The sequence below is a fragment of the Phalangium opilio genome, unplaced genomic scaffold (genome assembly GCF_054372755.1).
Source record: "Phalangium opilio isolate 3A_F unplaced genomic scaffold, DU_Popi_V2 ptg000105l_1, whole genome shotgun sequence".
Lineage (NCBI taxonomy): Eukaryota > Metazoa > Arthropoda > Arachnida > Opiliones > Phalangiidae > Phalangium > Phalangium opilio.
This window is the reverse complement of record NW_028324207.1, coordinates 4,214,912-4,228,810: the sequence shown is the minus strand read 5'-3', so window position 1 is coordinate 4,228,810 and position 13,899 is coordinate 4,214,912. Positions and strand designations below refer to the sequence as shown.

General features: G+C 37.9%; 1 protein-coding gene and 1 long non-coding RNA gene across 4 annotated transcripts; one reads left to right on the top strand and one right to left on the bottom strand.

The window, feature by feature from the left end:
• Nucleotides 1-205: 205 nt before the first annotated feature.
• Nucleotides 206-1,626, bottom strand: LOC149627434 (uncharacterized). 2 transcript variants are annotated; one of them, XR_016374462.1, is made up of 6 exons: nucleotides 1,271-1,626; nucleotides 1,057-1,146; nucleotides 908-992; nucleotides 812-834; nucleotides 560-754; nucleotides 206-492 (listed from the first exon to the last, which is right to left on the bottom strand). It is a non-coding gene; the product is annotated as an uncharacterized LOC149627434 (long non-coding RNA). The 2 variants fall into 2 exon arrangements; XR_016374461.1 differs by having other exon boundaries at nucleotides 1,057-1,626.
• A 386-nt stretch (nucleotides 1,627-2,012) lies between these two features.
• LOC149627433 (uncharacterized) lies at nucleotides 2,013-4,726 on the top strand. Of its 2 annotated transcripts, XR_016374594.1 has the most exons (4): nucleotides 2,013-2,432; nucleotides 2,990-3,121; nucleotides 3,866-4,382; nucleotides 4,448-4,726. XR_016374594.1 is itself a non-coding variant. In XM_089852145.1 (3 exons), the coding sequence occupies exons 1-3, from the start codon at nucleotides 2,294-2,296 to the stop codon at nucleotides 4,330-4,332; spliced, it is 738 nt and encodes a 245-aa protein (XP_089708271.1). In that variant the 5' UTR covers nucleotides 2,013-2,293; the 3' UTR covers nucleotides 4,333-4,726. The 2 variants fall into 2 exon arrangements, 1 of the variants encoding a protein (XP_089708271.1); XM_089852145.1 differs by having other exon boundaries at nucleotides 3,866-4,726.
• Nucleotides 4,727-13,899: the final 9,173 nt, after the last annotated feature.

The following is a 13,899-nucleotide window of genomic DNA, read 5'->3' as shown; positions in this document are numbered from 1 at the left end:
CCAAATCAAATCGACATGATAGAAGGGGCATATGATAGAGCTGTATATTCATAGTTATATAGATTCATGCTTCTATGCGACTTAATTCTAGACATTCTTGAACGAATCATCTTGTGAAAATTTTATAAGACAGGCTTCTGGCGCTGGTTTTTTCTGAGCCAAATTCGCATTTAAAATTTAAAGAAAATTAATTTCAACCTTTTTTTCCTCTCTTCAGAAATTTAATAATGATAGTGTGCTACATATTTATCCAAAAATTTATATTAATTAATTAACACACTGTACACCCCTTTAATTTGTAATTTCGTGCTTGGAAGAGGCTGAATTAAAAATATTGATTTGATGACAGGAATTAGTGATAGTGTGATTGAATGTATCATTTATTTTGCCAGCAAAAAACGTATCTTCATAGCGGTAACCGTTGTCTAGAAACCAGGGAAAGAACCCTTCTGCGTAGTGTGAATTAATCTCCTTTACACATCAAAAATGTATCTAATTTAAACAAAAACGTTTATTCTAAATAGCGGTTATAAATAGTAATTAAAAACGTAACTGTTACCTAATAAAAATGATTGCAAGAGCCGGGATAGAAAACTGGTTTGTCAGCAGGGTTTAGTGATCGTGTGATTTAATCTATCAATTATTTTACCACTAATTTAAACAAACAAAATGATGTAAGCAGTGGTTATCGTTTGCCGGTTGCACCAGAGATAATCTTTGTAGCGTTTATCGTTGGCAATCTCGCCATTGTTTACTGTTTTCTTAGGTAACGTTAGAATTGGCACAAAATAATTAATAATTCAATTGTTACCTAGTACAAATGATTGGAAGGACCTGAATTAAAAATATAGGTTGATTTGGTGACAGGATTTAGTGATAGTGTGATTGAATCTATCATTTATTTTACCAGTAAAAAACGTATCTTCATAGCGGTAACCGTTGGCACTTGGCTGGCCGCTGGTGGCACCAGTCGAGAAACCAGGGAACGAACCCTGGTGCGTAGTTTGCATTAATCAACTTTAAACAACAAAAATTGATTTAATTTAAACAAATTACCTAATTAGCGACTATCGTTGGCCGATGGCACCAGGTGAAACACCTTAAAACGAACCCAACAGGCCAACACGGCCAATTGGTCTCTAGTCTCTACATACAATCAGCATTATTTAAATTTTGACCAAGGCTTAGTGAAATCAGTGAATTTAAAAATTATCGGCTAAATCCTAAATTTAAATTCTTTTGTATTAAATTATAATAAGGTTTAACTTACAAAATTAAAATAAAATGAGGACGAATTAACCCCTTCTTTTATGTGAAAAGTTAAAAAATTCGCCTTAAGCTCGACATAGCCACACGCGTTGTCTTAACAAAAATCTTCGCTCAGTCGCTCTATTAGCGGTAAAACAGCGTAAGTCCAACAGTACGTTTCTGTATGATTTTAGCTAGGATTAAACCACGTAAGTCCAACAGAATAAAAGGTCGTAAGTTTAAGTATGTGCTTAAAAGTACAAAAAGTAATACTTAATATTAATTGTTTTCAATAAAACTTCGAAAGGCACCAGAAAAATGTTCAACCTTTCATTTAAAACCATTTTCAGACCTATCGAATAAATAGTCTTCAAAAAATGGTCGAGTAGCTTTGGCCATCACAGTAAACATTTCCCATGTTATTCCTATGGGAAAATTTCCCTTTTTTTGCCAAAATGACTGAATTTTTTTATGGAAATGAAAACCACCCTTAGCAACTTTATTTTCTATAAGAAAAACTAATGGAGGGATCTCTTTGAAATTTTAACCACATATTCAGGGTCCGAATTTTAGTTCAGTGGAGTTTTTTCAAAACAATCAATACAATACAAAAAAAACTACATCCAAACAAAAAACCCTCCTTATACATTAAGAGCAGTATGAAGTCTTATCTAAGAGAGCAACCGCTCTCCTAGAATTCAAACAACGACCTGTGTACCATTTTCTTCACCTTATACAAAATATCGTACATTTTCGAATAAAGGTTCCCCCACACCAAGACGAAAGTGTCGCAGCGGTGGCGGCGACGGAAAAATCGCGATCGACGCGGCAACTCAATTCGCGTAGCTGCCCACACCAACGTCCGTTTTTGCCGCAGCCTCAAAGAAAGTCACGTGAACCCGCGCGCTCCCCATTGGACGACCAAAGGACATTAAAAAGCGCCATCTACTGTAATTAATGTCGCGCTGCGAACGACGCGGCAAAGAACCGATTCAATTCATAAACCAAAGAACGTTACCAAGTGAAGTTAGCGTCTGCATGTCAAATGACGGCAAAAACCGAAGAACTCATAGAATTGGTCAGAGGTCACCACTGCCTTTATGATTTGTCCCACGAGGACTATAAAAACATACGCAAAAGGGACAAAATATGGCGCGATATAGGCGTTACGTTAAATGAAAGTGGTAAGTAGTATGTTTTGTATTGTAAGCAAGCACCAAAGTAGAATTGACATATCCTTTGGTATTATTGGTAATTTAACGTAGCTTACTAGGAGTAGGCCTAGATGTTGGAAGTGGATAAGCCCATTGGTTAAACGTCAAACAAATTCACTGTCTAATCCATATTATTCCCTATCACCAGAAGTGCGGCTTATCTCGTGATTCATGGAGCAGATGGGACGGGAGTAACGGGAAGATTTAATCTGTCGTCTGCTACAAAGGCAGACGACAGACTTCTTCTCGTTACTCGCCTCCATGAATCCCAAGGTAAGCGTAACTTCCGGATTAGCCTAAGGTGGATGTATGGAAATATATTGGGGAATGAGACTGCAGTTAGCGTATCAAGACTCGTTTATTCAGGCATAGTTAGAAGTTAATGATATAAGCACAATTACAGTTGGTAATTACAAAAGCACGCGATATCCTTTTGCATGTGTGAAATATGTTGTCGGTTTACTACAGTAAGTTCATAATAACACACCTATGTGACATTTGGGTCTGTGACCGTGGCATTAAAATAGGTCACAAATGCGTCTCTTACTGCAAATGCTGTGGTGCTGGCACGTCTGGGATCATTTTCAACAGCACCAAAAGCGCCAAGTTCTGCCTCAGGAGGAGCCAAAGGTGTAAGCAAGGCACTATTGCAGTCCTTAGTACGTATATATTTGTGCATGACGCATGCAGCCTTTACAATAAGAATTGAAGTCTCCACCTTTGTTTCGATGGGTCGGTAAAAAATGCGCCATTTTTGAGCCAGTATTCCAAAGGCATTTTCTACCACCCTTCTTGCACTGCATAGTCTTGTATTATATGTCTCTTTCTCAGGATCGGTCCTACTTTGTCGATATGGGAAGGGTCTCATTAAATACGGTTTCAATGCAAATGCTTCATCCCCAATGACAACATATGGGGTGGGTGCAGTTTGCCCTGGTAATGGTGTGGGTCCCGGAACATTCATCATATTGGATTCAAATCTTTGTCCCATGTTTGAGGCCTCAAATATACCGCCATCGCTGTTTTTGCCATACCCACCAATGTCGACACATATAAATTTATAGTCTGGGCCTACAATTGCCATCAGCACCAGTGAAAACTTATTCAAATAACACCAATAGTTAGAACCAGTTTTGTCCGGGCACTTTAATGTAATGTGTTTGCCGTCCACGCTGCCAATGCAGTTCGGAAAGTTCCAGGAGGTTTGAAACCCTGCAGCTGATCGTCTCCACACATCAGCTGTGGGTTCCGGTAAATATATAGGCTCTAAAACTGCATATATTGCTTCACACACTTGTGGCACTATTCCAGCCACTGTTGAGAATCCCACCCGAAAGCTATGACTAATGGTGTAAAAGGTATCACCAGTGGCGAGATATCTGTAAAATGTAATGTATTTTCAGGAGAAGACGTTAAGAAGAGGTGGAAGAATCTTAGGGATTCCTATGGGAAATACATAAGGTCCACCAAAACGAAGACTGGCCAGGCTGCAAACTTCAAGAAATGGATCTGGTCTGAGCAGATGGAGTTCTTTCGTCCATTCATGTCGTTTGCTTCTACGTCCTCAAATGTCAGCGATGTGAACTGTGACAATAGTTCTACTGACACTATAACTACATCTGAAGCTAGCTTAGACAGTGCACATTCATCGCGTCCTGACATTTGCGCTAGTTTACCAAAGAACAACATCGGGAGCAATGATATTGAATGTACCACTGAAACAAGTAACGCCACAAGTAACGCCACACCGAAAAATAAACCCAATGCCAAGAGCTCTGCACCCTCTGCCGTCAACGACATGATCAGCTATTTCGAGTCGAAACGAAAGGCAGTATATGATGCCTTTTTCTGGCTCATGCCAAAACTGTAAAAGGGTTTACGGCGAAACGACAGGCAATCGCTAAACTTAAAATAGCAGAGGTGATTATGGAGCAGGAATTGCTAAATTTAGAGGAATGTTGTGACCAAGTTCCGTCCGATTACAGACATCCATCGCCATGCGACTCACGTGATGATACCATCAGTGAGGCCCATGGTTCAGACGACTCTTCCGCAGCATCATTTGTCAAAAACTTTAATCCATATGCATAAATAGTCGCAAATTTAAATAATTAATAGAAACTTAAATGATAAATAAATGATTGCTCTATGATTTCTTGTTTATTATGTAAATGCGCGCTCTATGATGTCTTGTTTATTATGTAAATGCGCGCTCTATGATATCTTGTTCATGATGTAAAATACAATAAATACATTGCAGTACATACAGGCCTTACTTTACACGCAGATAATAAATATGACAAATATATTTACCGTAATGTAATTGCCAGGCGTTCTTCGGGTGAGATAGCTTCACGATAATTTGTATCCTGTTTCCTAATTCTATTGTCGATCAGACCCAATAATTCGTCAAAAGACGTGCTACTCATTCGGAAGTAAATGTGAAAGCGCTGTTCGTCCTTCCGAAGGTGTGGCATCAGCGTGTGGTATTCTCCATATTTGTGGCGCTCTAGGTTAATACCTTCGTTTCCTACCCAATATCCATAATGGTAGACATTAGTAATTTACGCAATAAGTACAAATAGGGTCGTTTGGAGCAGTGTAGACCAATAACCTAAACGTGGGTCGAAGTGTGTCATAAGCAATAAATATGCGCGCCAAGTTAAGTACTGAATCGTAAAGAAGTACACTGTAATGAAACGTCCCAGGGATGGTTTATGTGTATAGCTATGAGTAACCAGAGGAACATGTAGAGGAGTAACTAGCGTCCCATGAACAATAGGTTCAACAACAACGTGTCGTTCTAGGCCAAATATGCAGTCAAGGATCGACCTTTGTCCGTGAAAGGAACAAAACTAGACGCAAGGTATCGACCCTCGTCGGATTGAAACCTTATCATGGACGTAGAAATGCTGCTTCTCATCCCTCTACCATCCATAATGACTAGTGCAGTTACATATCGGAGTAGATTGTGTACCCCTCAGTCTGGTCACGCGTTTGTAAGAGAAATTATTGTACATGACCGGTAGGATTATGACACTCAGCTAAGAGCTAGGAAGGTATGACGTTGACATACATAACACTGGCATTCTTCTATTGCTACCTGTGGCACGTCTTTCTAATACCCTTATCTTATTGTGTTCTACCTTTTAGTGTCTTCATTTACTGCAAGTAATAGGAGAGCTTCTTCCTCGTCCGATGTCGAATACATTTGAAACGATATGATCACTTCAACGCTGCGGTGTGAGTAGCACGTCACACCGCGAAACATTCGCCGCCGCTGCGAATTTGCCGCGTTCGTGTGATGCACACAGCGAAACGTTCGCCGCCGCTGCGAATTTGCCGCGTTCGTGTGATGCACACAGCGAAACGTTCGCCGCCGCTGCGAATTTGCCGCGTTCGTGTGATGCACACCGCGAAACATTCGCCGCCGCTGCGAATTTGCCGCGTTCGTGTGATGCACACGATATTCGCAGCAGACGCGATACACATTTAACGCAGTACAAACGCTGCAAAACAGCGCGGTTTGCCGCCCAGGTGTGGGGTTGTACTCTAGCCGCTTCATATATACACTGCCGCGTCGATCGCGATTTTTCCGTCGCCGCCACCGCTGCGACACTTTCGTCTTGGTGTGGGGGAACCTTATCAAAGCTAACTTAGTGGGCTCAATTTTCTTTTTAAAGCTATAAAAAGTTACAGATAGAAATCGAAACAATTGAATGAATTTGGAGTATAAGTGGTTTTTTGCAGTAAGCCTTTGGCAAGACTCTTACTTGGTTTTTTTTAATAATAGATTTCGTTCACTTTTTAATGGATAAAAAATTAATTTTTCCTTTTCAACTTATACGTTTTTGTATCGTCCACGGTTCTGATTAACAAAGCTAGAACCCAAACGAGTGTTTGGAACTAAATGCTTTATGTAACAATGATGCTCATCAAGCCCTAACTAGGCATATCATACTCCTAAAATGCAACTTTCTCTTTAACGAATCATAAAATTATGAAACGTAACATAATGGCAATGAAGTAAGTTTTTTTTATATTCTTAAGGTACAATGTCAGAAACCATTATTGGTAGAGTTACATCAGTCTATGACGGAGACACGTTCACCCTACTGAGGGATTTGGTTACCTTCAAAATTCGTCTGATCGGGATTGATGCACCTGAAATTCGGGGAAATCAGCCATTTGCCATCGAAGCCAAGGAAAGAATGGAAGAGCTTATTTTGCATAAAAATATTTATGTAACCCACTACGGTATGGATAAATACGGTCGGATCCTTGGCTCCGTGCATTTGGAAGAGGGGAATTTATCGTTCTTGCTGGTTCTGGAGGGACTGGCTAAAGTGTACAGGGGTACTGACGCGGTATATGGGGGTTTAGAACACGCCTTAGTTCAAGCAGAATCCAGAGCGAGAAGTCTGAAGCTTGGCGTTTGGTGTTGAAAGAATAAGGCGCGATATTATAAAACTTCGTTGAAATATTATTTGAAATTAAAAAAAATGTGTTATATTTTATAATTTTACTATCCTATGTTAAAATTATCTATAATAGTAGGGGTTTATAGATATTTGCACTTACGGATAACCGTCTTTCCGTAATTTCCATATCGTTAAGCTTGGCAAAGACAAATTTGTTTTTTATTATAATCTGCAAAACTTTTCGGACTTTTAACTTCTGCCACTTATGGGTGGAATCATTCTATCTTCTAGCATTAACTGAACTGCTCAAAATCTCCCCGAAATAAACTTAATCTATCGGAATTTCATTGTCTAACACTATAAAACGTTTAATCTAAAAGTTTTTTTTAAATATTTTTTACTTATTAGTAATTTTAAATTTTTGTAAATAATTGAATAGTTATTCCAAATCAAAAGTACTACTATCTACAAACTCCTGACATGAACAAAACGTTTATTGCTAGCATTAAATAATTTATATAACTCTATTATATAACCCTAAACTTAGCTAAAACTAATATAATTGCCTTTTCAAATTGAATATATATCCTATTTTAATATAATGTTTTTGATATATTAATTATGTTTGTCAATCGTTAATAAAAATATAAAAAAGTAATTTTTGATAGTTATTTTATTACAGTGCATGATAAAATCCATGTTAGATTCTGATCAGTGTTCTACATAAACACCTGAAACATCTGTGCGTTCTCCCCCCGAAGACCGCGTAGAAATAATTAAGTTATAAACGTTCGAAAAGCTCTAAATAGGTATAAGCTTTTCCAGAAGTAAGATGAGACTAGAAGTACTGAGCTAACCAAATTCTTCACTTCGCAAAAGTGAATGTTCTTCATAACACACCAACGGTTGGCCCTCTGGTAGCGGTTTCTGAATTTTCCCTCCGAAACGTGAGACGCTCGTGGCGCTAGACGGCCGAAATAGATTCAAGCACCCGCGTCCGTGTTCCGCGGCTTTAGGTTGAGGGGAAGGGGGTAGGAAATTTTTTGGAACTCGACCAATTTTTTTCTCTGTAGTGTAGGCGCGATGGAAGCGGCATAAAATCCTCAAATTTGTTCACTAGTGCCAGGATCTACTACTAATGCTAGAGCTCTTTACTTCTAGTCTCATCTTACTTCTGGCTTTTCTTAAATTGAACAAGAACGCCTATATCTAATGCTGCATATAGTAAATAAAACCCCCTGGTTGACTTTAGCTGCTGTTCAACTCTGTATGTGAGAATTGCATTCGTTAAAAGTGTGACGAATAATATTCTAGGACCTTGTTTAAATAGTAAATCTTTAAACTAAATACACAAATTTTCAAACATAGAACGATACTAAGGCCATAAATGTATTATCCTTGCTAATATTTCAGAGTTGGAGAGTTGCTTAGAATTGGAATATCTTACGCATGTAGTAATGAAAGGTATACTTTTAAATTAAATAATTAAATGATCATTGCGAGTTGATACTTCGTACGAGATGCTATTTAATGAACTTTAAAATAAACGATTACTCTGTTTCTTAATGTTCGCGTCTAGATCTGGAAAATTCAGCGAGTTGGAAGTCGAGAGTCGATGAAGTCTATCTGGTCGAGAACCTTGGAGTTGTACAAAAAACTTCAGATTTGCTAGTTGTACTCCTGCTTTCATAAATTATTTCTTTTTTTTTCGTGTCCCTCGTCTCTTCAGTTTTGAATACCACGGTGCAAAGACTGATACAAATCAACGAAATTGGCATTGGTTGCGTCCTATAGGGAATACAACTGGCGACATGGGGCATGGATCCCTCATGGTCACGAGATAAGCAACAGATATAAATACAACGATAATTGGTCATTTCTATTCAGGCTAACCATCACCACAAGAGGGGTCTTTTACCCCTTTCCCAAGCTCAAATATCATGGGAACAGAGGTTCATGTGAGAGAGAGTTGCATGGAAACTGTAAATTTCCATTTACCGTGTTAACAGTGGAAAACCGTGGGAATGGATGGTTTTTCTAGTAATATCACATTTTCGGATCAGGAATGGACGGAAAAAACCAATATGGAATGGAAGTGGTTAAATTGATATACATTTTAGTTTGGAAATGGTTAGTAAATGGATAGAACCTATTTTCTATGGAAGAACCTAAAATACTAAAAAGACTTAAGAAAGGTTTTGCCACAGAGCAATGGCAGCTCTTTTCCTTTGACTGTATTAGACTATGTATGGCAATATAACATTGGTGCCATTACTGCTAATCTCACTTAGTATGTAGTAGCCAAGTTACTATCTGTCTAATCTAACAGTACCGTCTTCTAGCTAATCCTCCTATTGATTTAGCACACGAGATTCACAGCTATTATTGCTGCCTTCAGCCCCCTTATTTTTACTAAAATTCCCGATGAAGAACCAGTATTGCAGTGGAAATTTTGGGCCAAACCAAGACGCTCAAGGGTTATATTCTTTCGAATATGGAAATGGTTTTCTGCTATTGTTCATTTCGGTAATGGTTTGAAATGCAATAACGTTTCTTAATTGGGAATGAGAATGGTTGGTATTTGGAAAGCACGGATCGGCATCGGATGGGGAGCTTGATGAAATCTATGGGTGGAATTGGTAAACAAGAATATGAACAAAAATGGTATGGAAATGGCAACGTTTGAAGCTGAAATACAGCTCTCTAGTTCACGCACATATCCAACACATTAGTTAATTGGCAACATATACACATAGATACAAATCATGGTCTTACATCTTTCATTGAAAGATATATATTATTATAATGGGAACTTAAAGCTTTAACAGCACTTTAGATGAAGATATGAAAAAGGCCCGCTAATTGGTAAAGAGGGGACCCGCACCTGGCCAGCAGAGGGGCCGCTTTACACCAAGAAACGAGGCCGTCGAAATATAAGACAAATACAAGGCATTACATTAAGAACACTTTTCCACCGAAATTGATCTATTTCTAAAAATAGGTGAGGTACATGTTTTGATTTTGATTTCTAATAGGCTTAAAGGAGAGACGGTTTTGGAACTTCCATAGAAAAAGCGGGTGTACTATGTAAAAGCAGTTAAAAATAATGTAAAACAATCTTACCTAGCAACTACAACCCAGCCATATCCCGTCAAAACAGAAGGTCGTGGCCGAGTGGTTAAGGCGACAGACTTGAAATCTGTTGGGATATTCCCGCTCAGGTTTGAATTCTACACAATGCGTTATTAATGAACTGTTTATACCGATGATCCCTTCAGAAGTCAGCCCTTCTTCTTATGTAAGCCCTTTAGCACCAAGGAGGCGTGGACAGTGGTTAAGGCGACGAACTCGATATCTGTTAAGGTTCGAATGCTGCCGACTGCATTTTAAATGAAATGATTATACCGATGATACCTTCAAAAGTGTGAGAGTTTCGTGTAAGCCCTGTAGGACCAAGCCGCCGTGGCCAAGTGGTTAAGGCGAAAGACTTGAAAACTGTTGGGATATTCCCGCGTAGGTTCCAATCCTGCCGACTGCCTTCAAGAAGAGATGATTTTACCGATGATACCTTCAAGAGTTGAGAGTTTTTGTAAAACCCGTGAACCGCCAACCAGCCGTGGCCGAGTGGTTAAGGCGACAGGCTAGAAATATGTTGGGATATTGCCGCGCAGGTTAGAATGTTACCGACCGCGTTATAAATGAACTGTTTATACCAATGATACCTTCAAAAGTAAGAGAGTTTTAATAAAAGCCTAATATCACCAAGCAGTCTTGGCCGAGTGGTTAGGGCGACAGACTTTATAATAAAATCTGTTGGGATATTCCAGTTCAGGTTCGAATACTGCGTTGTTAACGACCTTATTACACCGATGATACCTTCATAAATCAGAATTTTTTTGTGTAAGCACTGTAGCTCAAAGCAGTGGTTAAGGAGACGGACACGATATCTGTTAAGATATTCCCGTGCAGGTTCAAATTCTGCCGACTGCGTTTTAAATGAACCGATGATACCTTCGAAAGTCAGAGAGTGTTTGTGTAACCATTTTAGGCAAAAGAATTGAAATCTGTTGGGATATTCCCGCGCAGTTTCGAATCCTGCCGAATGTGTTTTAAATGAAATTTCTATACCTACGATACTTTCTTTTATACGAATTTTTGAGACCAATTTTTCAACGATCATGATTTAAATAATGAATTTTTCCAGTTAACTTAACAGTTATATATATCTTTTTCGTTTTGAAATGTCACGATGTTGGGTATATGATTATGTGGCTCAGAGTGCTGCCATGGTACCATTTATTAGGGTAAAGGGATAGGATCAACGTTTTCCGACTAGTACAAGATGAGGGCAGTTTTAGGTAACAAAATGTGCCTAAAATTATGTGTGCCAAAAAAAAAATCGAATTAAAACGTTTAAAATTAAGAAAAGTACGTTAGATATTTTGAAATTCAAACTAACCGCGAAATACTGCCCAACTTGTTTTTCACACTATGACGTTGTAAATGTCTCTTGATTCATTGGTTGTTTGGAAATAGGAGAATGTAGGGGAACTCAAGTTGAGGATAGTAGGTTTTTTCTTCCGTCGTCTGCTACAGGAGCCAAATGGAAAATGTCAGGGCTATAATAGTGTATTTCTATATGTATGAATGTCATCGTCGACGTCGAGTCGTAGCTCGGAATCCGAAATATCAGACGGGCCTGACTCTGTAGTAGAATCCGATAGTTTAGACTCGGTTGAATCTTTCGAAATTCGTGAGTCAAGTGAGGAAAATTCAAATTCGGATAATTCGTTACTTGGTAGACTATGAAATGACAGAGATTTGTCCGAGTCTGTATTGGTACAGTCAAAAACAACGCACTTTCTACGACATTTTGGCAAAGGCTTAGTTTCCATGATCGATTTTTTTATTCCAAGTGGCCCTAAATTCAAGCTTTTAAGATTTATTTTTCAAATTAAATGTGCTAAACCTCTTACTTAAACGATTTAATTGCTATGAAACAATTTAGCTTCTTTCACGCCTCTCAAAACATGTGAATCGAAATAAAAGTTAAGGCCAAGTTTATTTGTGATCCACAAGTGAAATAGTATGAAAACTACTGTTAGTCGTAAAGCTACCATATCTTCAAATAAGAGGAGCGTATGGAGGGGTGGGTAGATGTTTCAACCGTGTTTTTGCCAAACGACGCAGGAGGGGGTAGTGATCGGAGCAGTCCCAAAAAACAATACTTTTAAAAATTAATTAAAAATAGTTAAGTTATTAAAAGTATCAATATATATATATTTTTGAAAACGTAATTTTAGGTTCTATCTGATTTTAAAATATGAAATCTTTTCATTAGTAGCCAAAACATCGACTCTATCCCTTTAAAAACGTCATTTAGACTCACATTGACATTAAAGGAAACTAACTGGAGCCGCTTTACTTTACAAATTACTTTGGATTATATACAATTCTAAAGTATACAATAGATGTTCATTTAATTTTTAATACTCTATTTTCGCCCATTTTAACTTATTTTTAAGCCGCAATATGAAGTTGACGTTAACGTAAAAAATAGCGGTCCTATAAATTAGGACTGTTCACGAGCTCGAGCCAGCTCGGGCTCGTGACGAGCGAGCCGAGCCGAGCCGCCACTTTTGCGGCTCGATTAATTAACGAGCGAGCTTTTTTATGGTCGAGCCGAGCCGAGCCGACTCGCGAGCCGGCTCGCGAGCTTAGTCACTGATATAGTGCTTTCCTTTTAGTCTTTATTCTCTCCACCAATAGCGTTCCGTTGTATTTTTACATGAAATAAAGCGTGGGAAAAATCTCTCGTCTCTAACCTTGAGCATATTTTAAAGAGCGGGTTTTACTGAACCACTACATTCCTAAACATGGGATGGCATTTATAGTCATTCTCGAGTTTGACGTTGGTAGTAGCAATTTTTTTTAAACATGTATATGTTAATCGAGCCAGCTCGGCTCGGCTCGATCATTTTCGAGCCGAGCCAAGACCCAGCTCGGCTCGAGTCGAGCCGAGCCGCCGTTTTTTTGACTCGAGCCGAGCCGAGATTTTAAAAAGCTCGCTCAGCTCGGCTCGTGAACAGTCCTACTATAAATTACTTAAAATTTTCACCCTTTTTAAGCATTACTCTCAGAAATTTAACATTAAATAAATTGTATCAGCGGGTTTAAGAGTACATAATGAAGACTTGGTGTTTATTGCATAGAATTATTCGTAAAGATAAGACCATTAATGACTAAGCCTACTAATATATGGTTCTTTTATGCGACGTAAACCGTGTAGCTGTAGAAAAGCTGAAAGGTTATCTTGAAATCAAAATTATCATAAAAAATTAACATAGTGCCTTCTCATTCTGTAATAAACTTTTAGTTCAGTTTTCAAAAAAAAAGATAAAGCCGAGGCGCATGAATACCCAATGTTAAATCTGAAAATAATAGATAATGGAACTGATAAAATGCGATAGAAGACAAATTGTTATCATAAACGTTTTCATTCTTAAAAGTATAATCAGACATTTATTTCAAAACTAAATTTTGTCGCAACGACAATCAGTTAGTGATTCTCTCATGCAAGTAAAATTCGACTCTTTTTTAACCAAATAGAAAATTTTAATTTTTTTCGACTAAAAGACTGCTGATCTTCTGATAAAAGGTTTTAATATTTTAATTAAATAATAATAATTTTTAAAAATTAATTATATTAAAGGGATAGTAGAGTACAAATTAATCATTGAGATTTGCATCAAAACAATTTGTTTAGAATAATATAAAAAGCTTATTTGTTTTGAAATTCTATTTAAATATTCTTTGGCGAAATGATCAAGGAAACGACTGTTATTACGTCGTTCAATTCTAACAACGACCTGTGTACCATTTTCTTTACCTTGTACAAATATCTTACATTTTCGAATGTCAAAGCTTGCTTAGTAGGCTCAATTTTCTATTTAAAGCTATCAAAAGTTACAGGTATCGAAATAGTTGAATAGCCAGAAAAATTAATCAAATCAATT

What these genes read in the sequence shown, in the direction of transcription:
- LOC149627433 (XM_089852145.1), top strand. Translation starts at nt 2,294, where the DNA reads ATGACGGCAAAAACCGAAGAACTCATAGAATTGGTCAGAGGTCACCAC. An exon ending in CGTTACGTTAAATGAAAGTG is followed by an intron (nt 2,433 to 2,989) that starts GTAAGTAGTATG and finishes GCATTAAAATAG; the next exon opens with GTCACAAATGCGTCTCTTAC. An exon ending in AGGCACTATTGCAGTCCTTA is followed by an intron (nt 3,122 to 3,865) that starts GTACGTATATAT and finishes ATGTATTTTCAG; the next exon opens with GAGAAGACGTTAAGAAGAGG.